Below are 22,442 nucleotides of genomic sequence, written 5' to 3' on the forward strand. Positions count from 1 at the left end.
GCTCTTCCAAAGTATTTAACTAATTAAATCAGTTTGTTTTATCAAATATTAGTAAGATCCATCTGTTCTGCATTTAAACAACGAATATTTCTTGCACACATACATATAGTAGCATATGTGGCTAATCGTTTTATATGCACAATTATTCATGGTTACTTTGTTTTCCATTTTGGCCCCAAATTACGTCACCTATAACTAAGTTCCGCGTTGTAATTTACTCACCAATTTTAAAAGATCGCAGATCAGATTCGTTATTCATTTTTGCGTTTAAATCGTTTGCTCATGTGACATCATTATTTAGTAAATAAACAATTTGCATTCATACTTGAGAGTTTAAAATCCTATCTGCAACAAGAAGTATTTGATGCATCACGGTTTCATGACATTTAAATACATCTGAAGCATTTATTTTTATTATATTTATCTCTCGATTTTACCATTTTAATTAATATGCGTTCACTAATTGTTATTGAAAACTGTATTGAAATTTGTATAAATTGTTTCAGGGTTGAATTCATGAGCAAATTCTACGCCGGTCTGGGCTACATCTTCCAGCCATTCTGTTTCAAGACGATCCTCGAACAAGAGGAAAATAAGGATGATTAAATATATTACATATATTATTATGTAACATGATAAAAAATATACTTACGTAGTTTAGTATCAAAACAGTATTGTTTGATTGTTCCACAAGGACGTAGTTTTGTAAAAGGTCACACAATTCGTGAATAAAATATATATTTGTGAATGTTTTATTTCATATTTCTTTATTCGAACATAATTATCTACAGATAAAACACGAATGATAATTGGCATTATTTGTCCAATAAAAGATCGGTGGTCAAAACTATGGCTACGTACTGTAACAATTTATTAATAAGGTGTAATAAATTTCAATGCACAATTTTCGTTTTTGTACAAATATACACAAAGGAATGCATTTTCATGTTCACGTACTCCGCCTATGCAAGTCTACTGTATAGATTCTAAACAAGACATATATGTTTAATATAAATACGAGACATATACTGCCTTTCAAATAACAATGCGCATGGACCTGCGCCATATTGTGACGTCATATCTGTCAAATCGAAAAAAAATAGGTAAAGTCAGTAAAAAAGGTACGTATTTTTAAACATTTATTTATAATCCAAATCTTCGAGTTTTCCGATTCCACTCATACCACTGCTTGAGTTATCATCATCGTCGTCGTCCATCCACAGATTATAGGGCCCGACAGTTTTGCAATTTATAAATAGGTGGGATTTTTTTAAATATACATAATCTAAATCCATGTTTAGTTTACCTCGACCAGTACTCAATATTTCAAGGAAATTATATTATAGGTGTGTATGGTTCATTAAAACAAGCATATTAATAGTCTTCGTAATTATGCGGAAAATTCACAAAAAAAAGAAAATATTTTTTGTGTAGCTATCCATATTTTTTTATCGAACTTTAGACAGCTCAAGGTCATTGACATGCACATTCTTATTTGAAACACACTATACATTGCAGGTAGTTTCTTTCCCCGTTCAAGTTTCGGGACCGCACGAATGTTCAGCGCGCCGTTACGTACGTCTGCAGCGAAGCAATCCTGGACTCCGAATGGAAGTTCATCAGGCGTCGTCCCAAGGTAGTTGCCAAGTTTCAGTGACCCACGGGGCGATGAGCTTTAAGTTCATATTATCAGTCATTTGAGGCCATCAGCGCAAAAGTGACCTAGCCCGCATTTTTTTATACTCAAGCTTATATGACGTGTATTGGAATTTATTTAAAATATAATAAATTTTGATGCAAAACCGGCCTAACCATAGTTTCACCCCTAGATAATAGATAGCTTTGTAAACATTAATTTTGCGCGTATTGTTTTTTTGCCTACTCAAATTCGAATTCATGAAAATTCAAACCTAACTGCCTCCATACTAACTATGGTAAACTTAGGGCACTTTTGCGCTGACGGCCTCATTTATTATAAGGGCTTTTCGATTCAAAATGATGATGAAGTTCAGTTAAAGCAGTCTTCAAATATCTGATCTCACTGCTCCGCTGGGCAAAGCAACTTAAATTTGTTACTTAGATGGACAGAGGGTAGTACCTGGACAGCAGCAACGCGCACTGCGGTACCTTGATCACCTCAAACGCAGCTGTCGGACGTGTCTACCCTCAAAAGAGAAAAGTGCATTTCCCGCCAAGAAATTTTGTACAAAAAAAGCTATTAGTAGTAAATTCACGCGTCCTCGACACGATTCATAAACGAAATTGAACTAAACACGTTCCGCATCACCGAAGGCACTAAATTTATAACTATACTGAAACCTTAGAACTCATTTCTCAAGGTGGGTGGCGGCATTTACGTTGTAGATGTCTACGGGCGCCGTTAACCACTTAACACCAGGTGGGTTGTGAGCTCGTCCACCCATCTATGCAATAAATAAAATAAAAAAGTAAATTATCTTTTATAGTATGAGGTAGCGCCCTCTGTGAATTGATATTTAAAACTTCACGTTTCATTTTTTCGTTTCATTTTTTCGTTTCATCGAGTTTGAAATCACACTCAACGATTCTAAAGAAGTTTCACTTCAAAAATTTACAAAATATTGTTACATTTCTTCTTTTTTCTTCAACTCACGTCCTCAAATTCGCTTTAGCTTTCTCTAAAATCTCCTTCTTGATCTTCGGATAGTCGGGATGCACCTTCAGTATGTATCGCGATACGATTATACATTCCGGGTACTTCTTGAGTTTCAAATAACAATGCGCCAGCTTGTAGCCGACGGACAGGTCGCCGCGGCCGGCGTGGCTCCACGCGTTGTCGTAGTTGTGCGCCGCGCTCTTGTAATTCTGCTCCTTCTCCGCTATTTGACCTGAAATAATAACGCGACAAACGTTCACAATTGACTACCACGGCGAAGGAATAACATCGTGTAATAAAAATCAAACCCGTAAAATTATAATTTGCGTAATTACTGTGTGGTGGTAGGACCTCTTGTTAGTCCGCGCGGGTAGGTACCACCACCCTGCCTGTTTCTGCCGTGAAGCAGTAATGCGTTTCGGTTTGAAGGGTGGGGCAGCCGTTGTAACTATACCTTAGAAATCATGTCTCAAGGCGGGTGGCGGCATTTACGTTGTAGTGTCTATGGGCTTCGGTAACCACTTAACACCAGGTGGGCTGTGAGCTCGTCCGACCATCTATGCAATAAAAAAATTGTCATTTTGAGATATTTCATTCCTTGAAGCTTTAATAAGCCTAATATCGTTGATCAAGCATGAAGACATGGGTTACTTTAATGTGCAAACAGGCAGAGCCGTAATACAAACACGAGCGATCTTGTAGCGCGGCCTATAACAAAAGGAAGGTCTTTATTCTGGTCGAGATTTTGACCAAACTAATAAATCATTAGTACATTGTACATACATATTGTCGATCGGTCATTATTGATACGTGTGCAGTGTGCTTAGTGCGAGTTTGTTAACATTCTCGATAGCGAAAAAGTTAACTCAAAGGACAATGCCCATTTTCTATGGGCGTTTGGGCCCCTAAAAAAAGTTGTCCGGTTATGATGGTTTTAACTTAATTTGATAGACAAAGAAATATCGTTTCATATTCAGAAAACGATTTTTATATTCTCACCCAGGTTTAAGAGAAGTCTGTTTTTTTCTGCAGCTAAAATTAAGTTGTTAATTGTTTTCTTTGAAATCAATAATCGCTCTCATCATTATTTACAGTATTAAATAAGCTGTGGTTAATGTTGCTAGAAATAAGCCCTTACGTACATTTTATTATTATTATGAGGATATATGGGATTGGGAGGATTATAGGATATAATGAAAATCCGGAAACCGACAACAATATTGTTCTGTTGTTTTTAAATTCGCCAATAACCAGGCAAAGAGCGTAGCCTATACAGCCTAGTCTGTCGTAGTTATATTTTTTTTATGTCAATAAAAAGCCGGTGTATCTCTTTTTATTGCTTTTTTGGAGTTTTGACGTCAACTCGATGAATAGCACATTGAGTGAGCGTGAATTTCCGCAGACCTTTTATCTTGAAAAAAAAAAAACAGTTACTGCTATGTTAGCCACAGTTTTATTCCAATGCCTCAATAATCGTGAACAACGATTATTGACGTTTAATACACAAAACAACACCCAATTTGTATATTATACATTACAATAAACTATTAAAAAAACATTAAAATAAAACTTCAAGTGACGCTTCACTCGGGTTGCTGCCAAAACTCTCTGATCATATTATATAATAAGAATAGAGTAATGGTAGGCCATTGAGCTTTTTACTAATGGAATCATTACTATCTAAAAATATTAAGTAATTCATGGTTTTAAGTAATAATCATTATTACAATATATAAATATTGAATTGAACAAAAATAAACTAAAAAGTCTGTGAATTATAACCATTAGCAATTTTTTTTTATTTGTTGTTCAAGTCACAGACAACTCTTTCGTTTGGCAGTATATAGGTTTACTATAAGGCTGTATCGGCTAAGCCCTTTGCCTATTGACGAATTTAAAAACGATGGCACTCAGTTTTGGGATGTTATCAAGTAATTTATTTTTTTGTAAAACAATGCTAGGGTGAAAGAAATGTTGATACATTAACTCCTCCTCCTCGAGTCGTGTTCCTCATGTCTGAGGGTCGTGACCACCATCACCCATGAGCTTCAACCTTAGGATCTTTTTCCACTTTCCCCTGTCCACGGCGTCATGCAGCGCGCTGTACACTGTACTGTCCAAAGCGGTGCGGATCTGATCGGACCAACGAGTATGGCTGCGGCCTCTAGATCTGTTGCCTTCAACTTTCCCTGTGATCATAAGTTTTTCCAGGTTATCGCTGTCTTTCCTCGCAATGTGACCAAAATATTCGAGGATCCGCTTCAGACATACAGTAGACAGTCTGATTTTGATGCCCAGTTGCTTCAATATCGACACGTTAGTCCGGAAGGCTGTCCACGGAATTATTAGCATGCGTCTCCAACACCACATTTCGAAAGCATCGATGCGCATTCGGTCTGCTGCTTTCAACGTCCATGTCTCAGCTCCATACAAGAAGATAGAGAAAACAAGAGTCCGCACCAGTCTGGTTTTAGTTTTCAGGCCTATCCCTCTATTCTTCCAGATCTTCTGTAGCTGAGACATCGCACTTTTAGCCATTCCGATACGTCGGCGCACGTCAGTTTCACATGAGCCTTTGTTGCTGATGCAGGACCCGAGATACACGAATTCGTCTACAACCTCTAATCCAAGCGCCCCACTCAATCTTAGAACATTTACACGATCCACCACCATTAATTTCGTTTTTGATCTATTTATGGAGAGGCCTAGGCTGTTGCTGATACGTTCCATTTTGCTGAAGAAAAGAGACATTTCAGATTCGTCTGCAGCTAGCAGGGTCGTGTCATCGGCATATCGGAGATTTGTAATATGAGCTCCACCAATGCGCACACCTCCCGACCAATCTTCACAAGTCTGCCGCATGATGTACTCTCCATATGCATTAAAAAGTATAGGTGACAGTATGCAACCTTGCCGGACACCTTTTCCAAAACAGAACGGTTGGGACACAGCTTCATCGATTCTGACAACTCCCTGACTGTAGATATACAGGCTCTGTACCAGCACTATCAGATGATTGGGTACACCAAGAACATTCAATACCTTCCACAAGGAACTCCAGTTGACACAATCAAAAGCCTTGCTGTAGTCGATGAAACACATGATGAATGGAACGTTGTATTCGCGACCCTTCTCGATTAGCTACATTAGATTACATTAACTAGACAACGTGAAAAAAATTTTCAAGTACAAATAGTTTTGACATAAAGTTGGCCCACTTTTGGGCATTGTCCTTTGTATGGAGTTGGAACAGCGCCACTGGCGGCAAACGTAGGCAAACGTTTTACGTTTACTTTTACGCCATCGAGAATGTTAAAAAATCGCACTAAGCAACAGGTACCTACGACGTAAACTAAATAGACGACATAACACAGTTGTTTACAGACTACGTTGAAAGTTTCCGTTAGATACAAGCTAGTAAAATTATTAAACTGACCATCAGCTTAACGTACCGAATGAAACAGTATGAGAGTTAGACAGAGACAAAAAAAACGTTACCTAGATATTGGTAGGCTCTAGCACAAGAGTTGTTGTGGTTTAAGATTTTCGTGAGCAGTTCTTTGGCAGCGTCCGTCCGTCCGGAACTTATCTGTCCCTCTGCCACCTCCAGCCAGCATCTATAACGATAATATCGGTATGCTAAAAGGTCCCATCTCTAGCTATCAACATAATAAATGGGTGATACTTTATTTTTGGTAGTTAATATATTTTATTATTTCACTGCCTACCCACATCAACACGATTGCGAGTTCGTCTTTGTGTCTGAATGTAATTCATATATGTTGTACTACTACTACTACTACTACTACTATATGATAATATTTGATGTGGATTTTTTAAATAAAATGTTTGTTCAACATATTGAAGTCGTCGTGGCCTAAAGGATAAGACGTCCGGTGCATTCGTGTTGAAGCGATGCACCGGTGTTCGAATCCCGCAGGCGGGTACCAATTTTTCTAATGAAATATGTACTCAACAAATGTTCAAGATTGACTTCCACGGTGAAGGAATAACATCGTGTAATAAAAATCAAACCCGCAAAATTATAATTTGCGTAATTACTGGTGGTAGGACCTCTTGTGAGTCCGCGCGGATAGGTACCACCGCCCTGCTTATTTCTGCCGTGAAGCAGTAATGCGTTTCGGTTTGAAGGGTGGGGTAGCCGTTGTAACTATACTGAGGCTTTAGAACTTGTATCTCAAGGTGGGTGGCGCGTCTACGTTGTAGATGTCTATGGGCTCCAGTAACCACTTAACATCAGGTGGGCTGTGAGCTCGTCCACCCATCTAGGCAATAAAAAAATAAAAAAATTACTTTTAATGTACCTAATATATCTTGTTCTATAATGTGTTTGTAGTATCACATATTTGTAGGCCGAAAATCGACGACATCTTGACACGAATGGTGTCGTATGACAGGACGCATGAAATATTATTAAAGCTTTGTAAGATCACATCAAAATAATTTAGACTAATCTGTTTTTGCTATTTGAAATGTACTAGGGGGAACTGAAATATATTATTACCTTTCGAGTCCGTCAGCCTTCTCCGGCGACCACACGATGGACGAAATAGTTCTTTTGAGGATATTCTTCGCACGCGTCGGCTGTTTGGTTATATTGTATCTAAAAATAAATTATCAATTATTATCTACTAGAACGAAAACGTCAAAACTTCGCGTCCTAACACCAGTCGTTGCCGGGCCGCCATCATCTCTAGCCTATCTATTGCTCATCTACTGCCTATTTCTATTGAAAATCAAGCACGCATTCCAGTTTGAAATGTTCGAACAGTTGTTATGTAATTCAAATGACACTGAAGTGAAGGCGGATAACGACACTCATGTTCTAATGTAATAGTGCCCACTAAACTGGGCGGTGAGGTCATTCACTCATCGAAGCAATCAAAAAAACGGCATTCAATAATTAAATAAAAATTAAGTCGCAATAACTTTAGCAACGATTCGGAATGCAGTTTCACAACTGAGAAGATTTCGCAAGAAGCTCAAGTCAATAAATAGTATTACATTTACTCCATTTATTTGCGTAATTACTGGTGGTAGGGCCTCTTGTGAGTCCGCACGGGTAGGTACTACCGTCCTGTCTATTTCTACCGTGAAGCAGTAATGCGTTTCGGTTTGAAGGGTGGGGCAGCCGTTGTAGATGTCTATGGGCTCCAGTAACCACTTAACACCGAGTAGGCTGTGAGCTCGTCCACCCATGTTTCTCCGAAATATTATATTGAGTTTCAATAGCTGGCGAAGAGCTGTGGCCGCCGTGCTCATAAGATCTCTTGGTTGGATTAGAAAGAGAAGCTCACGCATTAGCGATGGCCAGCACGACGTAAGGGTCGTCCTGGTAGCCGTCCTCGGTGACCAGAGGTAGCAAGTCTTGCAGCACCCGCTCCGCCTGGCCCTTGTTCTTGGTCGCCAGCTGGAGGAGCGCCTGCAGAGGTTTCCGTTCAGCTGGATTCACTTCGACGAGAAGCTTTTCGGCAGTCCTTAAAGCTAGTAGACGCGTATCACTGAAACAAATCAGAGAATCGTGTATATATATTTCTGATTTTTTTGACAACCCATTGTTTTTCATTTTTTTTTACTATTATTATTGTAGTTATCAATATATTTTGGTGTCAACAATAAAAAAAACGAATGAAATGAATGTGGGATTTTAAATTCGTGGTGGGCCAGTGAAACGCTCGAACACTTCACAAAAACTCGATGCTTTATTTCGTCTTAAGTAACTCCAATACAACGTCTTTCGTCTTCCGGGTTACACTGCGTCTAAGCGTCGTCGCGTCCGGAAACTACTCCCCTGTTGCTTATGAAATAAAACTCAGTGTCTCGCATTCATTCGCCGCCTTTCTTACGTCCTAACACGACATCTCCTATCTCTCTCACTCAGTCATGCTCCATATCTGTCATTCATCCACATCGCTCCGTTCCGTTCCTACATAATTTATTAATTAATTTAATTATAATAATATATAATTTATAAAATACAAATTAAATTAAATCTTAAAGTGTCAAAGGTTGTGGTCCAATTTAAATCACTGGGCGAACACTTCTTTTAATAACGTACATGCATACGTGACACAACATCCCCAAGCCAGGGTTTCTATATGTGTTATGAGAGCGAGCAACACGTTCGAGATGAAGAATACTACCCCATGATCTGTAAGCGGAGTAAAATGTCTCTTCGGAACAAGGTGACACTTTACAAAACTTGCATAAGGCCCGTCATGACTTACGCGAGTGTGGTGTTCGCTCACGCGGCCTGCACGCACATAAACACCCTCCAATCTCTATAATCCCGCTTTTGCAGGTTAGCTGTCGGGGCTCCGTGGTTCGTGAGGAACGTTGACCTACACGACGACCTGGGCCTCGAATCAATTCGGAAATACTTGAAGTCAGCGTCGGAACGGTACTTCGATAAGTCTATGCGTCATGATAATCGCCTTATCGTTGCCGCCGCTGACTACTCCCCGAATCCTGATCATGCAGGAGCCAGTCACCGTCGACGCCCTAGACACGTCCTTACGGATCCATCAGATCCAATAACCTTTGCATTAGACGCCTTCAGCTCTAATAGAAGCAGGCTTAGGGACCCCGGTAACCGTACTCGTCGAACTCGACAAAGAGTTCGCCGTGCAACCTAACCCATGCATCAGCCCGCTGAGTTTCTCGCCGGATCTTCTCAGCGGGTCGTGATTCCGATCCGGTAGTAGATTCATTCGCGAAGCAATTGCTCTTGAGCTGTTAGGTCTCCTTCGGAGGCGCTCGGGTAGCTGTTAGCAAATCCCACCCCTCCTGGCTGAGCCTTTGCTCGCCCACCTGTCCTGGTGAAACTGGAAAGGCCTTCGGGCCACCAGTACTCTTTCAATCATAAAAAAAAAAAAAAAAAAAGTGTGTGTGTCCGCTCCGACGCACGACTGGAGTTTACTGGATATAAAAAATTAAACGAAACAATACGAGAAATAGTTCTATATTACGACAACACGATACACTACAGATTATTAACAAATTAACGAGACACAAAACAAACGACTAACAAATATATGAAAATACAATAATGAGAGAAACGCGCGATCAGTACGAGGCTTTGTGGCGGACTGCCGGCGCATGTACTAGCATGTCACACGAAATGCGCATAACGCATTTCGTGTGACATGCTAGTACGATTTTGGTCCCCATAATTTTCATACCCCGGGCCTATATATGTAAATCGATTCTAAAGGAGTAAACTCCAAAAAATGTGTGTGTGTCCGCTCCGACGCACGACTGGAGTTTACTGGATATAAAAAATTAAACGAAACAATACGAGAAATAGTTCTATATTACGACAACACGATACACTACAGATTATTAACAAATTAACGAGACACAAAACAAACGACTAACAAATATATGAAAATACAATAATGAGAGAAACGCGCGATCAGTACGAGGCTTTGTGGCGGACTGCCGGCGCAGCAGCCCGGCGCGCATTTCGTGTGACATGCGCATAACGCATTTCGTGTGACATGCTAGTACGATTTTGGTCCCCATAATTTTCATACCCCGGGCCTATATATGTAAATCGATTCTAAAGGAGTAAACTCCAAAAATATTACGAAAATATCTTTAACAAAGACACTGACTAAGGACGATAAATCATTTAAGCACCGGTTTCAGTTGTATTTTTTTAATTTTTTAATTTGAGTTTGGCTTGAGTGCGTTGATTTCATGGCACAGAAAAATTCAAATAGCTTTCGAAATGTATCTCGTTAACCGTTTTTTATTACACCTTAGGGGTGGTCAAACTTTCCGCCTATTTTTAAAAGATTAAAAGCAAGTTTTTTTTTATTACCCTTGTAGGCTGACGAGCATACGGCCCACCTGATGGTGAGTGGTTACCGTCGCCCATGGACTTCAGCAATGCCAGGGGCAGAGCCAAGCCGCTGCCTACCGCTAAAAGGTCAAAGGTCAAAACTAAATCAAAACTAAAACAAAATTAAAACCAAACTAAAACCTAATCCTATAATAAAAAAACTTAACCAAAACGAAAAACTAAACTAAACAAAACCAAAACAACAAACTAAACTAAAACTTTAAAAAAATAAGTTGAAAACAACTAAAAGTAAACTAAAACTAAATTAAACTAAACCAAAACGAAATGACTAAATTAAAAATCAGACGTAGGTAGGTAAACAGGAGGGTAGTTACGCGTCATCAGCGGAGGCGGCGAGGTTGTCCGGCGGCGGCAGCGGCGCGTGCTGCGACAGACACAGCAGCACCATGCGCGCGGCGGCCGCGGCCCCCCACCGCGCCCCCCCGCGCGCCGCGTTCAGCGCCCGCAGCGCCGCGTTGCACTTGCCGCCGTACGCCGCGCACACGCCCGCGCAGTACTTGTAGCCTACCCATCAACACACGAGAATTTACAACGAGCTACAGAGAGTGCTCTCTTCTTTTTTTCAACATAGCTATTGGTTTTTGTGATATTGCCATCGCAATCGCAAGAAGTTTATCAAAGATGTGATGAACTGAATTAACGTCCTAGCAAAATTTAAGATTTCTTTTTTACTGCTTAGGTGGGTGGAGGCAAGCTCACGGCCCACCTGGTGTGGTTACCGGAGCCCATAGACACCTACGAGGTAAATGCCGTCACTTACCTCGAGACATAAGTTTTAAGTCTCAGTTTTAACAGTACAACAGCTGCCCCCACCCTTCAAACCGAAACGTATGATTACTTCACGGTTGAAATAGGCAGGATGGTGGTACCTACTGGTCGTACAGTATTCTATCTAGTATTTAAGAGAGAGATAATAAATACATTTTATTGCACACCAAAATACAAAAACATTAAAAAAAAGTCAACAAGCGATACATTTGCAGAATAGGCGGTACTGGGACTGTCAAGTTTACTAAGACTTCAATGGGCTTGTTTGGAGAAACTCGAGAAACCACGTCTTTTTTTTATTGCTTAGATGTGTGGACGAGCTCACAGCCCACCTGGTGTTAAGTGGTTACTGGAGCCCATAGACATCTACGACGTAAATGCGCCGCCCACCTTGAGATATAAGTTCTAAGGTCTCAAGTATAGTTACAAGTGTTACCGCCGGTTAGCACGAATGGCATACCCGGGTCGTCCGGATCGTCGAGGTGTTGCTTGGCGAGTTCCAAGGCCTGTTCGGCCTCGCTGAGTTTCCCCCGTCTCCACTGCACCTCGACGAGCTGCGCCAGAGCCTCCCAGCTCGTCGGCTTCACCGATAAGATCTGGTTCAGGTGCCGTTGAGCCGTTTCTAGATCCACCTATGGGATAAATGTTTACAAAATTTGCGCGTTATTGTTGTCTTCAAGTAATTTATATTTGCTTTAGCGAAGAGAAATATATATACATTTATTTTTTATTGCTTAGATGGGTGGATGAGCTCACAGCCCACCTGGTATTAAGTGGTTACTAGAGCCCATAGACGCCCAACGCCATGTAAATGCGCCACCCACCTTGAGATATAAGTTAAAAGTTCTCAATATAGTTACAACGACTACCCCACCCTTCAAACCGAAACGCATTACTGCTTCACAGCAGAAATAGGCGGGGTGGTGGTACCTACCCGTGCGGATTTACAAATAGACTATTGCCGAGTCCAGGCTACCCCGCGACCGGAAACCAGCGCTACACTATAAAAATGCGCCCTCGCTGGGCCTTCACTGAGTTTCTTGTTAGATCTTCTCAGTGGGTCGCGTTTCGGATCCGGTGGTAGATTCTGCGAAGCACTGCTCTTGCTAGGGTCAGTGTTAGCAACACTCCCGGCTTGAGCCCCGAGAGCTCACCTACACGCTAGGGTAACGCTGACATAACCTCTCAAGGCTATCAGCATAGAAAAAAAAACCTTCGCTCTCTTTTGTGCGTGACGTTCATGCGTGGCGGTTCTTGTTGACTTGTTGTGTAATTTTAACAGTTCTCGTTGACAGTAGAATAAAATCATTTTATTAGAAGTTTTGGTTAATTTACTAAAATATATTGTGTTCTGGTTCTGTGTAATTTCTTTGATTTGTAACTTCCTCACTTCTGGTCGATAATAATATAAATCTAGTAAACAACAACCAAATAGTACCTTACGAAACGCCAGGTCTGCCATCATGACTGCCGCAGATTCATTATTCGGATCTGCGTTCAATAAAACTGCACAAGTTTGTTCGCACTTTTCTGGATTATTCATCTTTAAGTAAAACAAAAAAGAGGTTATGAAAACGCACTTCAAACCAACTTTTTTTTTTATTGCTTAGAAGAGTGGACGAGCTCACAGCCCATCTGGTGTTAAGTGGTTACTGGAGCCCATAGACATTGACAACGCAAATCAAGCCTAAACGCATTACTGCTTCACGGCAGAAATAGGCGGGGTGATGGTACCTACCCGTGCGGACTCACATGAGGTCCTACCACCAGTAAGAATGTCTATGGCTCTGTATATTCGTGTACTGACCTGCGCGTACAGCTTCGCTAGGGCCAGCAGCGTGCTCGGCTCGCGGGGAGTATGAATTAGGGCCTCAGAATACAAATTAGCCGCGACAGCCGGCTCCCTCATGCTTTTGAACTTGGCCAAAGCGCACAATATGTTCGAAAGCTGCCTCCTCTCCTCCTGCAGATCCGCCTTCGAGTCTATCTCTAGTCTTTTAACGATCGAGAGCTGCAATTCTTTTGCTTCGGCTAATATTAAATTGACGTTTCCCGGGGTCGGAGTTTTCAGTTCTCTACATTTCGCCTGCTTAAGTAGCAATCGGACACGGCGCCTTAGTGTTCCGATATCTTTCTCCTTATTGTACACTTGATTCAGTTCCGAAGATATAGTAGTGTCCGCTTTATCGTATTGTTTTAACTAAAAAATAATTCATCAACTTCAATGGCTTATGACAATGACTTTCTAAATTTAAATATAGAAGGTGAGTTTTTTTTTAAACAGCCTTTAGGTTAAAGTAGTTTTGATGTTAATTTTGAATTTTTGTTTTATTATTATTATTTTTGCTTTTGTTTTATTCCGAGATTGTAGTTATTGTTTTTATTTAATTCTGGTATACTATATGAAATGTTAATGAATGTTTTTTTTTTTTTTTTTATTGTTTAGCTGTGTGGACGAGCTCACAGCCCACCTGATGTTAAGTGGTTACTGGAGCCCATAGACATCTACAACGTAAATGCGCCACACACCTTGAGATATAGTTCTAAGGTCTCAGTATAGTCACAACGGCTGCCCCACCCTTCAAACCGAAACGCATTACTGCTTCACGGCAGAAATAAGCGGGGGCGGGCGCGGTGGTACCTACCCGTGCGGACTCACAAGAGGTCCTACCACCAGTAATTACGCAAATTATAATTTTGCGGGTTTCATTTTTATTACACGATGTTATTCCTTCACCGTGGAAGTCAATCGTGAACATTTGTTGAGTACGTATTTCATTAGAAAAATTGGTACCCGCCTGCGGGATTCGAACACCGGTGCATCGCTTCAACACGAATGCACCGGACGTCTTATCCGTTAGGCCACGACGACCACAATATGGTTGCAAAATCTGAAGTAAATTAAATAAATAAATAATTTAAAAAAAATATGGTGGACCGGAGACCTTTCCAGTTTTAGTAGGACAGGTGAGAGAACAAAGGCTCGGCTAAGAAGGGTGAGTATTTATCGTCACGTTCAAGGCACTCACTCTGATGAGTAGATCGAGATATTCAAATTTAAGTTCGTCGTCGTTGAAGGTTTTCATCGCGTTCTCATAGTGCTGCACGGCCTTGTCGTATTCGTGCATCTTGAACAAAGCTGCGCCGAGTTTCTTAGTGAGCTGTAGGTCCCCGAGGTTGCCTCTCAGGGCGGTCTCGTATGACTCCACCGCTTGTGCTGGATCTACAAATTTATAAATGACGTGTAATAAAAATCAAACCCGCAAAATTATAATTTGCGTAATTACTGGTGGTAGGACCTCTTGTGATTCCGCACGGGTAGGCACCACCGACCCGTCTATTTCTGCCGTGAAGCAGTAATGCGTTTCGGTTTGAAGGGTGCGGCAGCCATTTTACAATAGTTCAAGCGTTTGGTTCAAATACATAATAATATCTACAAATTATTTACTCGAACTTTGCTCATTTTTTTCAGCTCACTCTTTCTATTAATAAGGACAGTAATAAAATCGATTTTGTGGAATAGGAACTACATAGCACAATATTAATTTGATTGTGAACGGTGACCACTAACCCTGAACACTGACATTATCTAAGACAAAAACGAAGCATGATATGTCATTAAACTTCAAATTGGATAAAAGTAACTGACCTTGAATCGACATAAAAGCATCTCCCATCATCGTATGGGCATCGGTCATTGGATGATTACTGACAATCTCTTTAAAACATGTTGTGAACATGGCTCTGTCTTTCTTATTTTTCAAATAAATATGAGCCAGTTTGCTGTGGGCTTGAAAGTAATATGGCTGTCCGGGCTTTATTTCATTTAAGATGTCAATTGCACTGTCAATATCCCCTTGATTCAGAGCCAAGTCAGCACGTGATATTAACAGCCGAGTTTCTTCTGATGTATATGAAAATTCTTGAATTGCTTCCTACAAAATAAACCAAATAGAAGTGTAACTTAATCATTAAAAAAATTACTGTTCGAATAAAAATAATAATGCTAAATATTTTTTCTGACCTGCATGGCTTTGCCCGCTTCCCCAATTTGCCCTAAAGCTGTGTGTATCTCAATGATTTGTAGATACAAAGTAGCTTTATCAATAATGTTCAAGTCTGAATCGAATGTTCTGCTCATGTTGCTTTTACTAGTTGCTATCTGAAGACTTGTCAAGAAGCTTGACAAAGCATCTTGTAATTTTTCTTTGCTTTTTAAAACTATTGCATTTATAAAATGGTACATTGCGCTATCTCTGACTTTGAAATTGTAACTCAGACAAATTTCTAAACACTGTTCAGCTTTAACATATTCTTGCTGTTGTATATAAATTTGTGATAGTAAAATCTGACTACCAGCATGTGTATTGTCCAACTCAGCGATTTGTTGAGCAATTTTTTCAGCTTCAATGGCATATCCGAAAAGAAATTTCAATTTAGCCAATTCAAATAAGCCTGGTATCAAACCTGAGCAAGCTTCACAAACAGCATTTAAGATTTTAAAACACTGGGTTACAACAGGGATGTTTCCTTCTTGAGAATAAAGCAGATAGCCAATAATAACAAACGGCTTCTTTGGTAAATGCTTTTTGTACTCTTTGTAAATTTCTAAAACGAAATCTGGGTCTAAATCCTTAATGTAAATTAAACTCATGGGATTGCGAGAGGCTAAAGCAAATTTTGTTTCAAAGGCCGTGTTTAACAATGGTACTGCACTAGATGAGTTCTTGATATTTAGTTGGGCAGACAACAAGTATAGAAGTGGTAACTTTTCTGTTCCTTGCATCTCAAAAAGTAATTCAATTTGTTGGGTTATTTGATCTGTCGGACCATTCTCTAACATTTGGCAGAGAGTCAATCCACATAGTGCTGTGATGGAATTATTGTCCAATTTACTTGCAGCTCTAAAGAAACTCAGTGCGTCTTTATATTTTGCCTGAAGGATACACTGGTAGCCAACTTCACTGAGATAGTCAACATTATTTGAATACATTTCTGAAGCATACTGGGCAAATCTATAAGCTTGAGACAAAACTGCACTTGACCTCCCACAAATTCTAGAAAAGATTTGAGCAGTATAGTAAAACTGATGTCCATTATGGCTTTCTTCAATTTCGAGTATACCAAAAAAGCGGTTCAATTGATCAGCTGCTTCTATATAATCAGATCGTTTACCAAGTGCAAGATATATTCTCATTTTCAAGCCCTCAACATTATCTGGATCTATGGAAAATATTCTTTCTAATGTATCGAAAACCGCATCCCATTTCTGCATTGCAAATTCGTTTTTCATTTTCTCGACAAGGGGTACTACTTGCCCTGAGTTGTTAATAATCAGTCTATCTAATGTTAAATTTGATGCATCATAGTCCTTTGCTAGATATTTCAATTTTGCCAACCCAAGCAGTGCTTCAATACTGTTATCACTTTTTCTGATAGCTGCTTCTAAACATTCTATAGTGGATTTCGGCGATTTTTCCTGACTCAAGCCCAGGTCATTCCATCCCTTCAGAATTATAGAATCTAAATTATTAGGATCTTTTCTAAATACTTTATTTAAATAGTCAGATGCTTTTTCATTCATTTCTGCTAATGATAAAAACAAAGCTGAATAGTAATATGAAGTTATGCTTGCATGTTTCTTTTCTTCCTTCAATTTTGATTCTAAATTGAACAACACCTCTTTTTCTGGTAAATTAGAAACTTTGTATGCATAAACTAGAGCAATGATCACTGCCAATTGTATCTCACTGTCTGATTGGAGCGGAGTTAGTTCAGAAATCCCTTTATGAACTTGCCCTTCTAATATCAATGCAATTCCAGTATAGAAAATAAATTCTGAGTTCCTAGGATTTTGTTGCAACGCTTCATTTGAAATTTTCCTAACATTACCATAGTATTTTTCCCGTAAATAATAATGAATATTACATCTATGCCAAGCCAAATCCATGGTTAAATTATTCTAATTCAAGTTTTACATTTAGCACCTTATATTTATTAATGTTGTCTTCGTAGAATTTGGCTAAAAAGTGACATTTGCAAATCACATTCAACCTGTTTTCTAAAGCATGATCAAAGGCATACTGGAAAGTAAATAATAATTGTATTTTTATTTATGTAAAAAAAAAATTGTGAACTGAAACTTTTTGAATTAAGATTTAAAACTTGATGTGTATGTTACTTGATACTAAAATTCAATACTCAGAAAATAACCTGTGCCAATAATTTCCCAACTCCTTTTCCTTGAAAAGCCTGCGGCACATTTGTATGGATCAAGGTTATACCCTTGCCTTTCTTCTCATAGCTGATCACAGCATCTTCTGCAATTAGGAAAATATATGATAATGTAAGGAAATTTTAATGTTTTGTTTGTAAACTTGTGGTTCCCTTTGATCTTGTGGAATTTCAGCTCATCTATAAAGTCTTCTAATAGCTAATAAGCTAATATCTCTTATCACTAGGTGCAATAATGCATAATTTTGAAGTTGTGTTTAGTCTAAAGTACCTAAACACATCACAACCAAACCCTAATGTAGCTTACTAGATACTAGGATTTATTGTTATATTTATGGGTTTAATATCCTTATGCAGTGGAAATTATACAAATAGTAAAGAAGAATTCTCACCTCCTTTTATTGACACAGCAAACTGTTGCTTAGCAACATTGTTAACAACTTTTAGAGCTTCCGTGGAGAAAGCGCGAGCTCTTGTTAACATTCCAGACATGAGAAACTATTTTCAAACCTACAGAGTCCGAATTTTTTACTAATAGTTCAGTTTTATGTCACAAATAAGTCGCAAAAATTAAACATGAAATGCGCCGCATTTTCTGTTATTCTACTAAATTTTGATGTAAATTGACATTAAAGAAAATCCGTAAAATGGAACTGTCAATTGTTGCTTTAATAATATTTGTCATGGTACATATTCATTTCAAATTTAATTCAATTGTCGTAATTAGATACCATTTAATTCTACTAGATATGTAACAAAGTAATTAGGTTTTTAGTAAAATACTTTTTATCATACTTCGTTTTTAGAATTATTTTTTTGTTGAATAATGGAACGTACCAAAACTTCTGTATGGGCGCCAAAATTAATAGAAACGTTGTAGGGACCTACCTACAACCGTTGAATTATGTTTGAACTTAATTTACCTCGACTGAGGATATTTATTTGAATAAAACAAAATTTTCTTTAAATCGAATTATAAGTACATACATTTTGTAAAATTTTAATTTTTTAAATGGTTCACAAAAGTATTTGACTTTGTTGGTACAAGTCACGAGATAATTGAAGATTGAAGGTTGAATAAACCTACTTCGCTTAGGTTACCGACCTACCAAGCAATAATAATTGTCCTCGACCGCAGTCTTATGTTCTATGATACCCCGGCCAAAAAAAAGAATACTATTAAATTTAGGACTTTTTGTACTTAATTTAAATGATATTTTACATCGTATATAATGTCGCATACAACGCAGGATTCCGTAATTGAAAGAATAATTGAAAATTTAAATCAAAATTTTTTAGGTTTTTCAATTAAATTCAATAATTTTATTGAAAACAGAATTAATAAGTGCATGTCTTAAAATAACTTTTGCCATTAATAGCTTTTTAATTTATATTTTAATTTTTACGAACTAAAGGTGACCATGCCTATCTGAATGCGTGTGTTTTCATTTTTCATTTACCCTTACGGAAAGGTGACACTTCGTATGTAGGTACCTACAAGTTCAACTGATTTATTTGTTTCTGTACGCAATTTTTTATTTTTATGATTGAGAGTTTACTGGTGGCCCGGAGGCCTTTCCAGTTTCACGAGGACAGGTGGGCGAGCAAGAGCTCAACCAGAAGGGGCGAGGTTTGCTAACAGCCACGCGAGCGCCACCAAGGGAGACCTAACAGCTCAAGAGTAGTTGGTTCGCGAAAGAATCTACTACGGGATCGGAATCGCGACCCGCTTAGAAAATCCGGTGAGAAGCTCAACGCGCTGATGCTTAAGTTAGGTTGCACAGTTCGACGAGTACGGTTACCGGGGTGTACGCAATTGTAAAACGGAATGGGCGGACAGGATGAAATTATGTGGGTACCATTTTTATTCATTATTGTAATTTCTCAATACTATTTTCGTTAATATAATAGTATTACTGAATTCGCTCAAGATTGTTTGTTACTTTGCAAAATCGAATTTATATTAAAATTTATCAAAAAAAATTTGAATTTTCATCTTTAAAGTCATTAATAAGATTTCTCGGCCGCCTCGCATTCCTCAATTTTGGCGGTTGTTAAACTCCAATAAGACTATTGAATAGATTTTGAAGCTTTCGCAGATCAAACCCATTTAAAATGGTGTGAAACGGGCGTATGACGAGTCAATGACAGGGAACAGCTGTACGAGGCGAGGATCTTGGGTCAGTGCGTCCGCGACACATGTCGCGCACTTGCGCAGTCGTAGACTGGGCGCAGCGCGCGCGACGCGCGTTTAGTGTTGAATTACTTTTGCCGGTCTACTACGAATTTCTGATTAAAATGTGTAAATTGTGACCGTGTTTGTGTTTACACTTGTCGCAAAGACGCTAATAAAACTGTATACTTTATAAAGTATTGAAGCTAGAAACTATTTAGGTACAAATTTTGTAGAGTATTTACGATCAAATAGTTTTGATATCACAAATGTTAGTAGAATTTAGTTTACCACACATAATACGTAATTAATTATAGAATGCAATCATACATATTATAATCAAGGAACATTGATTATTTTCGACTAGAAACTTTCGGAAGCTTTGAAAATTATTTATTTAGGCATAGTGTCAATGCTCCACAAAGCCACCACCGCAAAGCTCAAAATTTAATAAAGTTAGAAGATTCCCTGACGCACAATTTAACATGATCAAGTACATTTTCGATATGAGTGTATCTTAAAGATCTAAATACTTTGGGTCCAACATAGCACGCTCAAGTTCATTCGTTATTCAAACCGTGGGCGTTATTTAAATTCGGCGTAGGTACCCACCGAAGTGTCGAACTTGTCTCATTTTACACTTGCAGGACTTTCCTGTGTGAAAATTCATGTGAAGTGTTGAAATACAATGTGATATAAGAGTTTGTTGTTCTGTGGTCACGGGCATATGGGGCAATGCGTGTCCCGGGGTCATCCGGGCCCGGGGTTCAACAGAAAATACCTCCGGCACTTCGACGCTGAGAGCCTAGCGAATAGCGTCATTGTTACAAAGAAGGTAAGGTTCATGAATATTAATTACGCACCTACACAGTTCCTTTATTGCAGCAATTAATTATAACACTTCCTTCACACATAACAATGAGGAATTGTTTTGTTTTCTTAAGCGTATATCTACATGGTTCATCACTGTTTATATAATTTGTTTTAAACTAAAATTTGACATGCCTATCATTGTAATAAAAAAAGTGTGTGTGTCCGCTCCGACGCACGACTGGAGTTTACTGGATATAAAAAATTAAACGAAACAATACGAGAAATAGTTCTATATTACGACAACACGATACACTACAGATTATTAACAAATTAACGAGACACAAAACAAACGACTAACAAATATATGAAAATACAATAATGAGAGAAACGCGCGATCAGTACGAGGCTTTGTGGCGGACTGCCGGCGCATGTACTAGCATGTCACACGAAATGCGCATAACGCATTTCGTGTGACATGCTAGTACGATTTTGGTCCCCATAATTTTCATACCCCGGGCCTATATATGTAAATCGATTCTAAAGGAGTAAACTCCAATAATATAGTTAGTATTTTTTTAGTAATTCAAAATTAGGATATTACTAATACTTAGACCCAATATTCATGTAGGTACATATAATATGTTTACGTGGTTAACTAATTTATCTATACGCAAAAGTGATATGCTGTAAAGGATACATTTGAAATTTACAGGATTTCGATATTTATCACCCATCAATCGATAAAGCGATATAATCAAAAACTATTAAAAGCTACTGAAAGACAAAGCGTAAAGCGGTTTTTATTCACTCGTTTTTACACAAATCAAGTGACGTCATCTTCTTTTTTAGCTTTCTTATTATCAGATTCAATGCGGAGAGATGTAAAAATTATGCCGGCTTTGAAAATAAATTATTATTTTACACACAATAAAATCATCAAAATATTCAGTAATTTTTTCCTACGAATACAAAAAGGATATATATAAAAGAAAACAATTTGAAAATCAGTGATTTTTAACATAATATCATAATCTATAATTGCTGTCTGTACCTAGTAGCAGCTGAACGAATTAAAGACCTATCTTAGATATTTACTTGTCGGTCAAGTTATTTTTGTTAATTACAAAACTTTTCTGATTCCACTTCATATGAGACATAATAAAATATAAAAATGAAAACATTTTGTGTTGCCAGCGCCATACCAATGATCGCTAATTCCCCATTAGAATGGGGAATTAGAATTACTCTAGTAAGCAACACAAAACATTTAGAGCTTGATACGTTGGGAATAAAAATTACATTCGCAGCAATTACGTTTAGCACATACTCAATTACATAAGTGTTGTAACATTCTGACAACAAAATGCAATTCCCATTCTAGAGTACTTGCTTCCTAGTTTGTTTTCTATCAAAATCAGGGTTAGATCTTATCGCTGGCGATTACAAAAACATTCTTTTATCGGCACACAAAGCTCTCGAGGCGTGACTCCGAATGAATGGACACTTAACAAAAGCACGCTCTGTAATTTATTCGATGAAATTAATTGTACATCGTTCGTGAAGATAGCCGAGAATTTGAATGTTGGGAAATTTGTATTGTACGAAACGCAAATATATAAGTATTTATAAACCCAACATATTCTCAGTGGCTTCATATTGCTATAAAGTGGCAGTCTGCCCTATGAATCTGTAACGGCATAATAACATAGGTGAATTCCGCAAATTGTCTGAATAAGTACACTCACAAGATAAGCTTGCAAATGTATTTATACAACTTTTGTAAGTTCTGAATAACAACATTTGAACTTTTGCGTCGTCTACATATCAAGAACATTCGCTGGATAAAATATCGTCCTATTACCGTATATTTTTTCATTAATTCATTTCTGCCTTGCGAACTAGAACGCTAAACAGTAAACCAGGCAGCATTA

The 22,442-nt window shown here is 38.5% G+C and overlaps 3 protein-coding genes across 4 annotated transcripts in view; 2 read left to right on the forward strand and 1 right to left on the reverse strand.

Moving 5' to 3' along the window:
* Vha100-2 (V-type ATPase subunit a family protein Vha100-2) overlaps positions 1-753 on the forward strand; it is a 44,271-nt gene extending 43,518 nt beyond the window's left edge. For both annotated transcript variants that reach the window (XM_028169965.2, XM_028169966.2), the window contains exon 15: positions 507-753. In XM_028169965.2, coding sequence (XP_028025766.2) covers positions 507-606 — 100 coding nt within the window. In that variant the 3' untranslated portion in view covers positions 607-753. The remainder of the gene's footprint in view (positions 1-506) is intronic.
* Positions 741-18,376, reverse strand: LOC114239719 (tetratricopeptide repeat protein 21B). Its single transcript, XM_089730071.1, has 13 exons — positions 17,918-18,376; positions 17,505-17,611; positions 15,316-17,374; positions 14,941-15,226; positions 14,321-14,514; positions 13,099-13,491; positions 12,730-12,834; positions 11,752-11,923; positions 10,838-11,027; positions 7,954-8,157; positions 7,161-7,259; positions 6,134-6,252; positions 741-2,867 (listed from the first exon to the last, which is right to left on the reverse strand). Exons 3-13 carry the CDS (start codon positions 17,239-17,241, stop codon positions 2,629-2,631), a joined length of 3,927 nt encoding a protein of 1,308 aa, XP_089586197.1. The 5' UTR covers positions 17,242-17,374; positions 17,505-17,611; positions 17,918-18,376; the 3' UTR covers positions 741-2,628.
* A 1,343-nt stretch (positions 18,377-19,719) lies between these two features.
* Positions 19,720-22,442, forward strand: part of LOC114239768 (uncharacterized) — a 103,285-nt gene continuing 100,562 nt past the window's right edge. Inside the window, 1 exon segment of the mRNA XM_089730084.1 lies at positions 19,720-20,533. Within this exon segment, the coding sequence (XP_089586210.1) occupies positions 20,426-20,533 (108 nt within the window). The 5' untranslated portion in view covers positions 19,720-20,425.

Source organism: Bombyx mandarina, chromosome 09 (genome assembly GCF_030267445.1).
Source record: "Bombyx mandarina strain Sakado chromosome 09, ASM3026744v2".
NCBI lineage: Eukaryota > Metazoa > Arthropoda > Insecta > Lepidoptera > Bombycidae > Bombyx > Bombyx mandarina.